This window comes from Cupressus sempervirens, chromosome 3 (assembly GCF_028749045.1).
Source record: "Cupressus sempervirens isolate cs-2001-9-10 chromosome 3, ASM2874904v1, whole genome shotgun sequence".
Classification (NCBI taxonomy): Eukaryota; Viridiplantae; Streptophyta; class Pinopsida; order Cupressales; family Cupressaceae; genus Cupressus; species Cupressus sempervirens.
Window position 1 is genome coordinate 420,622,086 of NC_143120.1, and position 16,129 is coordinate 420,638,214.

Below are 16,129 nucleotides of genomic sequence, written 5' to 3' on the forward strand. Positions count from 1 at the left end.
TATTTTTTAAATTTTAAATCATCTTAAAGTACTTCTTGTAGGTAGATAATTTAGGGCTCCCTATTTTTAGTTTTAATTATTAAAAGAAAAATTATCCTCACCATTTTTGCTATTGATCAATTATATGATAAATAATTAGTAATTTTATAATTAGTAAAAATAAACAAATTAAATGAAATTATAAATATGTTGCCTAGAAGTTTCAACTCATCGGTCACAAGTTCAAATCTCACTAGGGTAGGGTATGTACGCCTTGTTTGTAGTGAAGTTAGGTACTTCCCACAAAAGGACTATGAGATAGTTCCATATCACTCTAACCCTAGGTCAACCCAAAAATTATGACCAGTATAGTGGACTATAAAAGCCGCTTTCTTTCCTTTTTTGATTGAATAATGAAAAGTGGAATTATATGATTCCACTGAATTTCAAATTAAGCATAAGGTGGTCGTCCTTAAAAGGAGATAATAAAACGCTCGAGCACATTGCTCCGGCGTGAACAGGCATACAAATGTCAATTTCAATCAAATTTAACCTGCTTTTATACACCCACCCAATCGCTCATATGCATGGAGAGTAATACATTGATTTAAATAAGAATGCGGAACCAATGGCGGCTAATCATACAAGCCATCTATAATCGCATTTTATTGAGTCACACATCAAAGAAATCGGTGATCAAATATCACACATGCTGAAACAAAGTCCATCCCTTGCTGCTATAATACAAATATCAAATATAATGCTATCGATTTTCAATTCCTCTCACCTCTGCTAAGAGATTTCTTCCAACATTCACCTATAACAGCCAAAAAAAAGTGGAAAAGATACAATTAAAGACCATACCCAAAACAAAGAAACTCAAATGTAAAACCCTGGTGAACCAAAACAATAATCTTTTCAGAATTCGAAAGAACTAACTACCTAAATGCCACGGTCAGCAAAGCTTTCTTGAGTCCAATACGTGCTTCAAGATGAATGCATTAATAGAAGAAAGAAAGAAGTGTATTTCCCAAACACGCAAACAAAAGCAAAAATAAAACCAACCTAAATAAAGTTTCAGTGAGGCTTTGCAAGAATTAATACTCGGTGGCGTCCGATTCGAGCCTCATTAACACGCCCAAGATGACGAAGGACCTGTATCCCGTATTTATCATAAGAAACCACATTTCATACATAAAAATCTTCATACCTTTAATGCATCACTACTTACAGTAAGTATTGATTTGCCAGTGTTGTCTAACTTCAACACAGGCCCCTTTAGATCAGTCTCCAGACAGAAATATTTTCCCTTCACTTGCTCTGCTGTAGAAATCTCACGCATTTCCTGCTCACCAAACATGGTCCAGAAATATGGGTATACAATATCTTTGGACTTAATTTAAAATAATTGACTGCTACAGAATACATGTCCTTACAAGTGCTCTCTCCAAAAGACTTTCTCCCAGCTGCAAAGACATTTATGAACAAGTCGGTAGTTTAGGTACTGCAAATTTAGATAAATGCAAACTCAAGCATCAACTTGACAGATGTTGGTAAGACTGGAAGGAAAATAGATTGGAACAACAATTAATTGTGTAACAAAAAGTTATTAAGAAACAAATGAAGTGCAGACCTTGTTCCTCGGTTCTTTTATCAGATGAGCATTAGCCTCTGCAAATTGCGCCATCTCATCAATAGCAGCATTAATCTTATCTAAAGTGAGACGGCCTCTCATATAGCTGTCAAAATAATTGTGCATAAACAATCTTATTTAAGTTCCGATAGTTCTTGCGTGTCAAATTTTGGACAAAATACTAGTTAGCTGACTTGACATTAAAAAAGAATGTAATTTGCACCCTCCAAACTCTCCTTTGTCGAATTACCTTGAAAGAGAGTCAAGTTCGTTACTGCTAATATACCAATGTGGAGGTGGACCACGGCCTTTCTTCTCCTGGAAATAAAGTTTTGTAATTAAAAATTCATTGACTAAGGTCCAAAAACAGATGCAGAATTTGAATAGTGAAAGAACCATTGTTCACAGACTTGTACTCGTCCAAAAAAAAATTGAGTTGGCAAAAATTCCAGGACTTAATATTAAATGTAATTTTCTTTTATGTGAAATTCAATTGCAGAATGCATTAAATGAAAACTTGACATCTCAAAGGAGAAATGCATAATTTTATAGGAAATAAAACATGTGCAAACCATTAACCAGCATTTTATCCACATTAGTGTTTGTTAGAGTAAAGAATTAATTTAATTACAATATTTAATCTTTACTACTTTCTTAAGATTCTCTTTCATGCTTATGCATCTCCATTTAATAATTAATATTTCGTTTACCTCTTAAGGTTTCCCTCTCCTTTATAAGCATTGATTAGTTGTATGTTTATTCATTCTAATTTGCACAAGTAAATACAATCTTCTTATTTATTGAGCAAACCTTTCTCTCTTTGTCTTTCTTACTTCCTTGTAACAGGTTATTCAGGGATCTATGGATTTGTTCATTATCAAATCCTACATAGTATTAGAGTTTTGTCTGCAGTTAATAGTTCTTGTTTGGAGTACAAGAAGGTACACGATTTTTTCAGACAAATCTTGTGATTTTTTGTTGTTTTCTGTGCAAATAGGGGTCTCTAAAATTGGGGGAGCTTTGAGCCCAAATGGACATTACAGTTAGATTCAAAAGATGTCAAAACCCCCATTTTCATATAAAGCACGTCCCCTTTGGACAACGTTGCATTCTGTGGCAAAAAATATTTGCCCAATCGGACTATATAGCCTTGTGCACGCTTCCTAAGACGATATTTTCATAATATTTAAAAAATAAAAAAAAATCCGTGGATCTTTTTTTGAAAGAGAAAAAAAGTGGTTTTTTGATTTTTTTTTTTTTTTGAAGACATTCAAGAGCATGCATAGTTGTACAGATGGTGCAAGCAAGTACCTGCACATGCAGAGGGGGACATCATTCACATGACCTTTAATTTAATGTCCGTGCACCCACCAACAAATTTCTTCTTTAGTTGTATCTTGAGCATACAGTGTCATTTTTCGGAAAACAAAATATTGTTGGAAAATTGATTCCAAGACGCATGCATTAATGGAGGATATTTTGGTTTTTGGTGTTGTTTGGTTACCTATTTTTTCAAGTGAAGTCATATGATTCTTCTTGCATTTTGGGAGACATAACTTGTTCATTTTAGCCCCATTTTTCAATCTGAAAGAAGCGTCAAAAAGCTCTTCTTGAGAACTTTCCAGATTATCTCTTATTTCATCAGTAGTTTGTTAGAATATATAGTCCACCAATATAAATGAGAGGGGAGGGAGGGGGGTGAATCAGTTATTCAACTATTATCACAATTATCAACCTTAAACAAACTTAACTATATGAGCAATATAATCAAAAACCACAACAAGATACTCATACACAATAACACGAGATATGTTAACTAGGGAAACCCTTGATTAGAGGGAAAACCCCGATGGGGATGGTACCCACAAGATGATGCACTAATATAAATATTCCTTGTTAGAGAATGGACCTTATTAGGAGTCTGTGAATACATTTAGTACATATGAGCCCCTGTTAGGAGACTCTAACTCCCTATTAGGAGATTCCAACTTTGTTAGGAGTTGTGGAAGACAGCTAGACCCACTACTCAAACAGCTTCAAGGATAAGACCAATGAACCTAATGGAACCCAAAATTCTAGGATCAATTTGGTTGTGTATTCATATATGATCCATCTAGATCAGATGAAACTAATAACAGCAATTCCTGACTTTGCAAGAAGAAGTTCCAACACATAGCATATGCTACAAATGCACATCTAATCCTTGGATCGTTGTCAAAGCAATTGCTACAAGGACGAATGAACAAGCATAAGTATTAGAAGTTTGAAAGCAATGATTCTGCAGTGATGAGGTCAAGCACCAAGAAGAAATGTATTGTGTCTATGAAGTAATAACAATACTGAAATGTTGTGTTGCTGCACAATAGAAATTGCAAGGACAATTAAACTATGATTCTCAGAATAGACAAGAATTATAAAATGGTTGCAACTAATTGTGTAACATCTTCTGCAACAGCAAATAGCCGATTTAGAGCGGGATACATATTCCTCTAAGAAAGCAAGAGCCCAGCCTAAAAATGTAAAATGGGAGTTTTTGTATGAGCACAATGGATATTTCATAACACGAATGCTACTCTTCACAATCATCAGGCCATTTGAAAACTTCTAAGTGATTCATGGCATTAAGGATGACAGTAGTATGATCCTGTAAATCATGTGCACACAAGGAAATCAGTGCTAGATAAGAAAGTTGTATGACTTTGGTCTCAAAATTTGAGAAAGATCAAAGTCCTCAACGCAATGAAGGAGTACACTGTAATCTGTGCAAACTGCGAAGCATAGCATATTTGAACCCAAGAGCTGCCGAGTTTGAAGACAAATAATATTTCAAATCAACGGCAGAAATATCGTCAAGGATTTCATATGTGCTGAAGACGCATCATTCATGGTTACTCTTCGTTCAAGATGACAAGAAGTCGTTGCTAAGGGTGTGATATAAGTCTGGAACATGGGAAATATAGGCCATGAACCGCTTTCATACGCTTGAAGATGCTTTTTTGGGGAGTTTTTGAGTTGTTTCTCACCCGCAATGATGGAGAATTAAGTGATTATATCCTTCAGAGCCGCCAAAGCAAAAAACTTATGATTTCAGTGCTCAATCTTACTTAGTCGATTGGTATTTAACGGTTGCTATATGCTTACTGCAAGAACGTAAATGGTTAAATAGTTTCCAAGTTCAACAACCGCCATCTGTAGACACCCGTGTGGATCACGTGAAAGATTTATAGTCTCTTTTCTAAATTTATGAGGACGAGTCACGGGCGAATAATGAGTCATATGTTCCAGTATGTTCATGCAATGGGTTGCGGCAATTTGTTTGATAAAGTTGATCTTCAAGGCAATAAAATAGTCGGGCCGCTTGAGTCGATAAATTTGTATCAATTATGAATATTTCATATCATTAATATGTGGTATTTTTGTGCAGGTTCTGGAGCAATTAATGGGAGCGGGAGATTCGCGCTAGGATACGAGGAATCTACAAAATTGCACTAACAGTGAAAGGATACAGGCCTATTGAATATGGTGGAGTCTCAAGAACCCACGTGGATCCAGAGCATGATATTGGCAGAAAAGGTAGAGATCAGATTAGGAGGATGAGCAAACTACAAGTTTATTGATGCACTCGAGGAATTGAAGAGAATGGTTTCTGGCTTTATAAGCCATCGAAATGCATTAATTATCGATTAACACTCAAAATAATTCAAATCATATATATCAGTTAGTTAATTTTGAAAAGGTGTAACGTTTACTAAGGTAACCGATGTTGTTTGGTCCTCTATAAATGTGTATTAGAAAATCAAAAAACTACCATTCATATTGCTCCAAAAAAGAACTCTGCATATTCTGGAATATATATGTTATTAAATTTTTTCCTAAGGAAAGACTGAAGTTTGAACCAAGCAGGTGGAATTTGAGATTTTTGGGCATAAACTTTGATATTGTTTGAGATCAAGTTGTGTTGAATAGAGCATCAACATCAGAGTGTCTTCAATGCAAATTCTTCTACAATATAATTAGTAAGAGTTTATTTGTTCTAGAATTAAAATCTATATAGTTCATCCTTTGTGATCATTTTATTCTTTATTTATAATTCATTATTACGATAGGTGGATTGAATTGCTCACTGCTACTTCAATCTGATAAATACAAATATTATAAAATATTATTGTTTTCTTTATTTGTATCTATTTTGTCCATATAAGGGTTAAAACATCATAAACTAGTTTAAATACGCATAAGAGCGAAACAATTTGAGGCATCGTGATAACTGAATTGTCTATAGATACAGTATACCTAATATCATAAAGTTGTATGAGAGAACATATATTTTTTACTCTATTGCCCATTTAAACTTCGGCATTGATCATTAATTTGCTCATAATTCTCAATCCATATGCTGGCAATAATCTAGTCTCTTTCCTTTAAGAGTTTGATACTTATTTGTTTTAGTAATTCATTTTAAATTTTTCTTTCAAAAATTCTCAACTCTATTAAAGTAATCAAAATTTGAAGATTAATATTCACCATTTGTAATCCAAAAGCTTTCCTTAAAATCTTGCCACTAAAGGAAATTGTCTTTGCATTATATCTATTCGCTATAAAACATCTTGGATCCAAATTTTGTTGTCCAAGATCAAGTGTACAGGCCTTGGTTTTGCGGAGCCAAAAGCGCAGAGAATTTAAATTAAATTGATTAATCTTGTCAAGTTGACCAAAACCAATTAGATATTCCAACATCAAGAAGGCAAGACTTGTACGTTTCTAATCAACGGTTTTGCGAACCAACAGAACCCACTGTCCAAATGATCTTTGTATTATTCCTTACAAAATAATAGAAATGAAATGTACTTAATGTACTTCGTTCTTCCTTCCTCGATCCATGTCCTATCAACCGGACCTCTGCTCCTTCTGATCTTGTAACTAGATCACAAATCTCGCATCCAATAATCCCTTGGATCGCCTACTCGCATTCACCAAACACTCTGTTCCTTTTAGCACTTTGCACTTCATATAAAATGATCACAACACATTACAAACAAGGAAAAACATCTTTCCTTGATACCATATCTTCAAAATAATTTCTTGAGTCAGCCTTAAGGCTTTCCAAATTAATTATAATAAGATAATTAATTAATTACAATTACAATAGCACTGTCGGCTCACAGTCTATACAAGACTTCACACATTCATTACTAGGGCTTGCGTAGTTGTTGACGTCACGAACAGATTGTACTTTGCCATTGCCTGACTGTGCATCTTCTCATTGCATTTCAAATGAAAGATAGTGAACAAACATCAAGAACTGATTTCCTAATTCTCTGTCTCTAAACTGCTCTCTGTAAATCAAGTACAACTTTAGTACATCTTCGACTTAGACTCTGCGCATTGAAACATGTCATCAAGACATATTATACAACACGTCCATGGCCGCACGACTAAGATCTATGTCTGCTACTCAACCAATAATTACAAAAACTATACTATATTGAAATCAATGACAAACAAAGTCATGAATGCAACATGCCAATACTTTCCAATGCTTAGGATATTCCCCCAAAGTAGTATCATCAACATTCATGCTAACATAGTTTTCAAAGGTACATGTGATTCTCAAACTGAAGTTTTTTGCTCTTTTCTTGTATACACATTCCTTCTAGCAGGTGGGGTTCGGTTTCTTGCATTGTAGGGGGTGTTTTGTATTAGTTTTCTGTTATTTACATCAGTAAACTAGAATTTTTCAAAAAAACAATCCAACATCTTCTAAAAACAATGGCTAAGACCTCTTCTTGTCTCGAACTTCTGACCCCTCATAACTATCACACATGGAAGACCCTGATAACACAACTTCTTCGGTCAAAAAGGTTGTGGTTTTGTTTAGACACAGTGCAGCCAGTTTTACAAAGCCCTTCTGAGGTCATGCAACACAGGAACAAGATGGATGAGGGAATGGGGTTGACTGCTTTAGAGGTATCTGACAGTCTACAGTTTCATCTTGATGGGTGCAATACCCCTCTAGCTATGTAGACCAAGCTTAACAGCTTGTTTGGTACAATGAATGAGTTCAGGGCTCTTCAAATTGAGGCAAAGCTTACCTCTCTTGTACTGGATTCTTTTCCTTCCATTGAGGACTTCTTGAAGAAGTTCAAACAATATAGATCTTTATTGTTGGGTTGTGGGAAAACCACGACTGACACTGAGTGCATTTACCTAATTATTTCTAAGCTTCATGGAAACTTTCAAAGTTTTGCTTCTACCTTCTATTCCACCAAGGATGTTTTGGGTACTAGATTTACCATGCCATCCTTTGAGGTTTTTTGTGATCATTTGACTTGAGAGCAAACTAAGCTCTCTCAGTTGGATTCTCTCACAAGCTCTCATACTTATGCATGGGTAGGTTGGCCATCTTTTGGGACGAAGGAGAAAAAACAGAAGTCACATCCTACAAAGTCTCAGATTGATTCTAGCCCTCACATCACATCAATCCCACCTCCTCCTAAGGGAGATAAACCAAAGCCAGAAAGACCGAAGTGTGCTTATTGTAATAAGCCCAATCATGATGAGTCACGTTGCTATGAGAAGAAGTTAGATGGCTATGCCAAATAGGTTTCAAATTTGACAGCTCTCCTTCTAAAGAGCAACATTGATATTCCTTCTACTTCTTACAGAGCTTCATCATCATCATTTCAATCAGATGACAAAGATATAGGAAAGGGCCATGCACTATGTGCAATTACTACTCCACATTCTTCTAGATGGTTATTGGATTCAAGTGCTTCACACCATATGGCATCTTCTCAGGATTTGTTCTCTTCGTTTGAGGCTTCTCCTACTCCACACATTTTGATGGCGAACAACACTGTTATGACTATATGTAGAAAATATTTTAATGACATTGATGATGGTATATTTCATGATGTACTATGTGTTCCATCTTTGTCCTCTAACCTTCTCTCTATTTATCAAATTACACACAGTGGGACAGGGAAGACAGTTGAGTTTGCACAAAATTCAATGCACATCAAAGATAGTGAGAGAAGCAATATTGTTGCTACAGGGATTGTTGATCATTCTTCCCACTTATACTCTTTCTCTCATTTTGGTCCACCATCTCCACTATCGGAGACTCGCTCTCCTTCTTCACAAGAGACTATTGAGGTGAAGTCAGGTTACTTGAACTTATGTGTTGTTCCTGAGACTAGTGTTGTGACTTCTACACCTCCACCTCCTGTTCAGATTCCATCAATTGCACAGGATTACTCTTCAGCATTGCCTACCATTGTAGCTCCAGTGATCGAGCCAGCTACTATAGTTGTTAACGATATATCAAAGGGCACACATCTACTCTCAAATGACAGATTCAGCACACCTGTTATCCCACCTCCATTTGAGATTCCATTTCAAGATTCTCATGCATTCTCCTTTGAGCATCACCTAGGACTTCCAGCTTCACCTTACATTCAGGGCTTTCACTCTCCTTGTCCACTGCCTTTGTTTCTTTCAGATTGGAGCCACATTGGTATGTTCATCGACACAGGAATTCTGTCATTCTGGGGGGGCTATGGAGTCTCAAGCCTCTATCATGGGGGGTTCATTGTACTTATGATCTTGAGAGAGTCTCTTGAGATACTTCATTTGTGCATCCTTTTCTATCTTTTTTTAGAGTAGGGTTTTTCCACTGGGTTTTATCTATTTCTCTATTTCATAGTGATTTGGTTGTGATTGCGTACCTAATTAGGCCTTGTTGCATTTCAGCATTGTAGTTTCCTTAGTTTATAGCTACATTGTTGCTCATCTTAAGGGGGGGTGTTAGAGTAAAAAATTAATTTAATTACAATAATTAAATTAATCTTTACTACCTTCTTAAGATTCTCTTTCATGCTTATTTAATTATTAAATGTCTTTTACCTCTTAGGGTTTCCCTTTTAGGTTTTCAATCTCCATAAGGATTGATCAATTGTAAATTTATTCTATATTTTTTGTACAAGTAAATACAATCTTCTTGTTTATTGAGCAAACCCTCATATCTCTCTCTCTCTCTCTCTCTCTCTCTCTCTCTCTCTCTCTCTGCCTTTCTTACTTGTAATATGTTATTTGCATACAGGATATCCAAGGATTTGTGGATTTGTTCATTATCAAATCCTACAGCATTTTAATCACATTTTTCCAATGTTTGTGCAAACTCACAAGTTAAACTTGTAAAAACTCATCCAGCAAAAGAATGAGTAATCGGCAATTCAAAGAGTTTGCAAACTTTTCAAAGAGAGCTTAAGGGGATGATGACTTCTAAGAAGCTGCTTACAATGTCATATTCACTATGTTTCAACTTCGCATTCCATGTCGGTGCTACACCAATAAAGGATTAAAGAATTTTGCCCATATTAAGCATGACCTCAACCAAAGTCCTCAAGGACAGAACATTCACAAATGTAACTTGAAAATAACCTGCACTTCCAGATATCCTCTTTTCCTTTTGAGGATCACTAAAACAAAACTGGCAAATCATGAAAATAGTCTGACCAACCCAAACACCAAGAATCCATTACAAAAGTATATGTTAAACTGCATCTTGCGTGAGCATTTTACACCTCAGATTAATCCCGCATTTTGACACTGAAACAGCTAATCTAAAATTGTATCACTACTACTTTCCCTTGTATATTGTATGCATGTTACTAACAACAAATCATTGCAAACAATTCCTCATCTTCTAGCCCTTAAGTACATTCATCAAATAAGTTTTTTGAATTCCCTCACTGTGGAGCAAATGCTTCTAAAGCTGCAAGTTGGGTTAACAAAAAAGCAAAGAGGGGACTGGAACAGTTCTATGCTACTTTGAGGTTACTGCAGGGACATACATAACCACAACCGTGTGGTAGACCAAATATTCTAGGTGAGCAAGTAATTCAAATTATGCAGCATATGCCATTTTAAGGTTTACACTGTGCTTTACGGTATATTGGTTTGAATTCAATTGCGGCATAGTTATGAGGAGTCTTAAGGGAAAGGAAAATTGTAGTAAAAGAAAACAAGTATGATGCTCTCATGAATCATAAAACATTGGGATTTTACAAGCATTGTCACCTTGATGTCTCTAATATGCTGAAGATAGGCATGTGGTACAAAAATATAATATCACGCCAGCCCTGCCCTTGTAACAAGTACCAGAGCTTGTTAGTTACAGAGGGCTTTGGAGTTTGGACAAAGGGAGGCAGCGCACTAGGAAGAGAGTTTTCTCAAATATAAAATGGTTGAAATAAGAATGGATATGGTTATTGCATTGTACTTCAAGTGACACGCCTAGCAAATGCATGTAAAAAGAATTTTACATTATCGTGGCTATCTGAACGAAGGGATTTTTATTTCATTGCAACAAAGTTCTGAAGCCTACTGCAGACCCTTTAAGGAATAAAACAACTGCTAAGATTCGGGTATATCAACATCAACAATCATCTCATGCATAGTAGACCCATCGAAATTTGAATGCGTGTGTACAATGTTTTGAATCTTTGATGATGATATTGTTATTCTGGTGTACAATGACCTTTTGATCAATTGAAAGCTAAGTAGCCAAATTGGGTACAAGAATGGGTGCGGGTATGTGGGTACGAAACATTGGTACAGCAGAAAAAAAAATTTGGGCAGCCAAGTATGGGTACAAGTACGTCCATGTTTGTGCATGTGTGCATGTTTGTGTACTGCTAACAAACACGTATATGACAATAATCAGAGTTTTTCTGGAATTTGATTGTGTCTATATTTTTTGGCATCAACGTCTCAGATCACACAGTGATCCATCATTAGGATGAAGGCAAGAGAATAGAAAATAAGTAGCAGACTAGAGGAGACACAGAGATATAAAAAGAGGAGGGAGTGTGGGGGGTGACACGAAGACCGAGACGGGAGATCACTATGTCTCCTCTAGTCTACTACTTATTTTCTATTCTCTTGCTCTTCATCCGGATGATGGATCACTGTGTGTGATCCGAAACGTTGATGCTAAAAAATATAGACACAATCAAATTCAAGAAAAACTCTGATTATTGTTAATGGATTGTGGAAATCAAATGACACTAATGTATATGAGAAGTTATTATATATATATATATATATATATATATATATATATATATATATATATATATATATATATATATATATATATATATATATATATATATATATATACTACTAAAGTAAAAAAAAGGGCAAACAACCAAGAAATGAGTTATGGACCTTAATGGAACAAAATGGGAGGATAGCACAAGCCTTATGGAAAAAAGGAGAGCACACACAAGCCTTCATGGAACAAACAAGAGGACAACTCAAGCTTTGATGGAAAAAAATGAGGGAGGCCCAATTACTTCAAACCCTATAAAACATAAAATAAGAGAAGTGCTAACAAGAGAAGAAGAAACCAATCCACCAATTAATGATTTTGATAATATGTCAACGCTTAATCATGAAAGAGCCTGAAATTAGGATGAATATTCCATTTAGGGAATATTGGGATATTAGGACATGAAATACTCCTACAAAAAAATCAAAACAACCTAATGACTAAGTCAAAGGGAGAGTAAAATGTATTACGGGGTAATTGGTAAATATTTGTTTGTTATTAACAAAGACCGAAAGGTCAATTTATACAAAAGAAACAGACGATGTTTTCCTAGGAAATGATCGTAAAGAATAGAAACATTATATTCTAGAGAAGGCAAAAAACGAAAGCAAACTTAAAGCTAAGATATTTACAATAGATAACCATTAACTAATAATAGACGACTTATCTATTATTGTAATACCCTCCCTTAATGGCTAATCTATCTAACACACCAAGCTGTCCTCTGAATTTGACAAACTTATCAAAACCAAGAGGCTTGGTGAGAATGTCTGCAATCTACTCTATGGTAGGAACATACTACAAATCTATAGTCCCATCTTCAACCAGCTCTCGTATGTCATGACAGTGAACATCCACATGCTTGGTTCATTCATGGAAGACTGAATTCCGTGCTAACTTGATAACGCCTTCGTTATCAACAAACAGAGTAGTCGGACCTACTGTTGACATCTGCATATCTCCAAGCATCCAACAAAGCCAAACAGCTTCACATCCTGCCTTAACAGTCTCTCTATATTCAGCCTCTGTAGAAGAAAGAGAAACTGCCTGTTGCTTCTTACTGCCTGCTGTTACCACTGTCTGCCATTGATTACCCCTCAAAATGCCTCCATTCAACCTTCAATAAACAGTAGAAAACCTCGCAAAGTAGCAGCCAGAATGTATAGCATAACTATAGCATCGTCCACATTATACCCTTTCACAAAAGCTTCTATCAAAATGCTAAATTGGCAAACTTAATGAGACCTATATATGAAATCACCATAAAGGCATTGAAGCTATGTTCCCCGGGGACGCGTACCCGGCCTAAAACCCCCCGTTTCGGGGACGAGGGTGTCCCGGGGACGAGGGGACGAGTATGGGACATCCCCCAGCCGTCCCCAAATTCCCTTTTTTTGCAGGGGATGACAGCTAGCCGTTCCCGGTACGGAAAGGGGACGTCTAGCCGTCCCCCGACCGTACCGAGTACGGCCGACCGTCCCCCTTTTTTGCAAGCTCAAAACATAAAAAATAAAAATAAAAAAAACATTTGTTGTGTCTTTTTTGGTCGGCTAGTGGGCCCCACTCCTCCAAAAACCCTAAAATGTATATAACTCAACACATTTAAATTGTTTTAACCATTCTTTGGTTTTCATTTTATGTTGCAGCCGGCTGAAGTTTTCATTTTGCAAGTAGAGGAGGTAATAGTTTTGCTTCCAAGAGCTTGACCAAAGGTTTGTTCTTCTATTTTGTCCACCAAATAAGTATAAAACTCTTTGTGCTTTCATCTATCATTTTTTTAATAAATTTGTAGCTTGCAAAGTCTGATTTTTTTTATTTTTTTCATTGTTTCAGCTCATATATTTATTCAATTGCATATTTAAAAACAATGAGCAGCAGTGGGAGTACAAGTAGTAGTAGTGAAGAAGAAAATGTAGAGGTTGATGTTGTTAGTAGTGACACTAGGCAAAAACCCAATCCTAAAGCTGATTTGTTTAAATGCCCTTCCGACATAATGAAGAATTTTGCAAAGGGTCCTTTCAATAGGAAAAAACCTCTTCTCCAATATGTCACACCTAGGCCAAAAGATAAAAAGAATTCGGGAGGGACTAGGATGTGGGATTGTCATGTTTGTCTTGATGATTTTAGGGACAGCTATACAAGAGTGAAGTCACATTTTTTAGGTGTTACATGCCAAGGAGTCAAAGCTTGTCCTAACCTAACCGATGAACAAAAATTAGAATGTCAAAGATTGCACTTAGAGGCTGAAATGGAGGAGCAAAATTTGACAGTGACATCACAATCATCTAGGCATATTTCATCCGCCATTGGTACTAGTGGCAGCCCTAGTGGGTCTAGAGGGAAGAGAAAGATTAGTAGTGAGAAGAGCTCGGTGGAAAGTATGTTTAATGCACAGGCAAAGGAGAAGTGTGAGGCATCCATTGGTAGATTCTTTGTTGCTAATGGTATCCCATATAATGCAGCCCGTTCCACTTATTATAAACAAATGGTGAAAGATATTATGAGCATGAATTCCTCATTTGTGCCCCCCGGTGAGCATAAGCTACGAACCACTATCCTAGATGAAGAGTACTCAAAGGTTGCTTACTTATTTGAGGATATGAGACGCACTTGGGTTAGGACAGGCTGCTCTATTGTGATGGATGGGTGGACCGATGTTAGACATCGGCCACTCATCAATATCATTGTCACATCCCCTGCTGGCTCTTATTTTTTGAGAGCCATAGATTGCTTAGCAAAGAAGAAGGATGCAGATTTTCAGTTCACCATTTTGCGAGATGCCATAGAGGAGATTGGGCCCTCTAATGTTGTACAGCTTATCACAGATTCTGCACCTGTGTGCAAATCAGCAGGTTTGATGATAGAGGGTGCTTATAGGCACATATTTTGGACCCCTTGTTGTGTTCATTCCTTGAACAATGCATTGAAGGACATAGGGAAGATTGAATGGGTGAAGCAAGCGCTGCTAGAAGCTAGAGAAGTGCAAATGTTTATTTGCAACCACCACACTTCACTTGCTCTATTCAGGTCCTTCTCTAAGAAGGAGTTCCTCAAACCAGCCGAGACAAGGTATGTCAATTATAATTATAGTTTACTTTTAGTTTGTTTTAACTTTAAGTTATTTAAAAAATTTATTTATAAGTTTACTTACATGTGATGCTTTTTGTTTTAAATTTTAATCATTAATGTTTAAGTTTAAATTTTTAATTTTTAATTGTTGCTATAGGTATTGCACATATTTCATCTTGATAATGAGGATGATTGAGGTGTATGAGGCCCTTCAATTGATGGTGGTGAATCCAGAGTGGGGACGATGGTCTCATTCTAAGTCCACTGAAGGAAAAGCGGTGAGGCAAAGGATCCTTGATGAGAGTTGGTAGTCCACAATGAAGTAAGTTGTTGGTTTTTAAATTTACTATTAGTCTTTTGCTTGCTGATTTTCCTACTAATAATCTTAAAATTCTTAAAATTCTAATTCTGATTTTTTTTTTTTTTGGCATTTTGATCTTGTAGATACATTTGCTCTGTCATAGCACCCATTGTTGATGTCATTAGATATGTTAATACTGATGCTCCTAGTTTAGGAGAGATCTATGAGACTATTGACAGCATGTTGGGTAAGATGAAGAGAATTGTTGCGGCAAAGGATCCTACATTGGGCTTTTATGAGGAGCATATTAGGCCTATTGTGACGCAGAGGTGGAACATAATGAATACCCCGCTTCATATGGCAGCATTTGCTCTAAATCCCAAATGGTATGCACAGTTGGGTGGAAGGGACCTCCCATGTGATGATCCTGAGGTTTTGGATGGCTTCACAAAAATAATTGATAAGATGTATTCAGCTCAAGATGCCTCTACTCTTCATGCACAGTTCTTTGACTTCACCAACCTTCGTTGCCCAAACTTGGGTAAGCCACAAGCAAGGTTGGATAAAGTTGTTTTGGCACAGAGGGATCCTATTGGATGGGGGACTTGGCATGGGAGAGATACACCTGAGTTAAAGATACTTGCCGATCGCCTCCTTTCACAGGTTGCTAGTTCTTCAGCTGCAGAGAGGAACTGGTCCACATATTCAGATATCCACTCTATCAAGAAGAATAGACTTACCTCTAAAAGAGCGGAGAAGCTAGTGACAGTGCATCATGCTCTTCGACTTGCCGATCGCCAGACTCCAGAGTATAGGCAGACACCAGCTTTGCGATGGGATGTTGAGCCTGAGGATGTGGCCCAAATAGATGAGGATGACATAGCACCAGGACTGGTTGGAGTTCCATTAGATGAGACTATGCTTCTTGTGGAGGATGACAGTGAGGAGGATTCTAATTTTGATGCCATGGATTAGTAGAGGCAAAATAGGAGCAGCAATCTGCTTCATTTTCTATGTTTTGCTTTTTATT

At 36.6% G+C, this 16,129-nt stretch overlaps 1 protein-coding gene across 1 annotated transcript in view; it reads right to left on the reverse strand.

Annotated features, from left to right (window-relative positions):
• Nucleotides 1-515: 515 nt before the first annotated feature.
• LOC149566821 (spindle/kinetochore-associated-like protein) overlaps nucleotides 516-16,129 on the reverse strand; it is a 32,840-nt gene continuing 17,226 nt past the window's right edge. The window contains exons 5-10 of the mRNA XM_089820145.1: nucleotides 1,863-1,930; nucleotides 1,613-1,718; nucleotides 1,416-1,445; nucleotides 1,211-1,324; nucleotides 1,045-1,134; nucleotides 516-796 (exon numbers count right to left, since the gene is read on the reverse strand). Of these exons, the coding sequence (XP_089676271.1) occupies nucleotides 1,057-1,134; nucleotides 1,211-1,324; nucleotides 1,416-1,445; nucleotides 1,613-1,718; nucleotides 1,863-1,930 (396 nt within the window). The 3' untranslated portion in view covers nucleotides 516-796; nucleotides 1,045-1,056. The remainder of the gene's footprint in view (nucleotides 797-1,044; nucleotides 1,135-1,210; nucleotides 1,325-1,415; nucleotides 1,446-1,612; nucleotides 1,719-1,862; nucleotides 1,931-16,129) is intronic.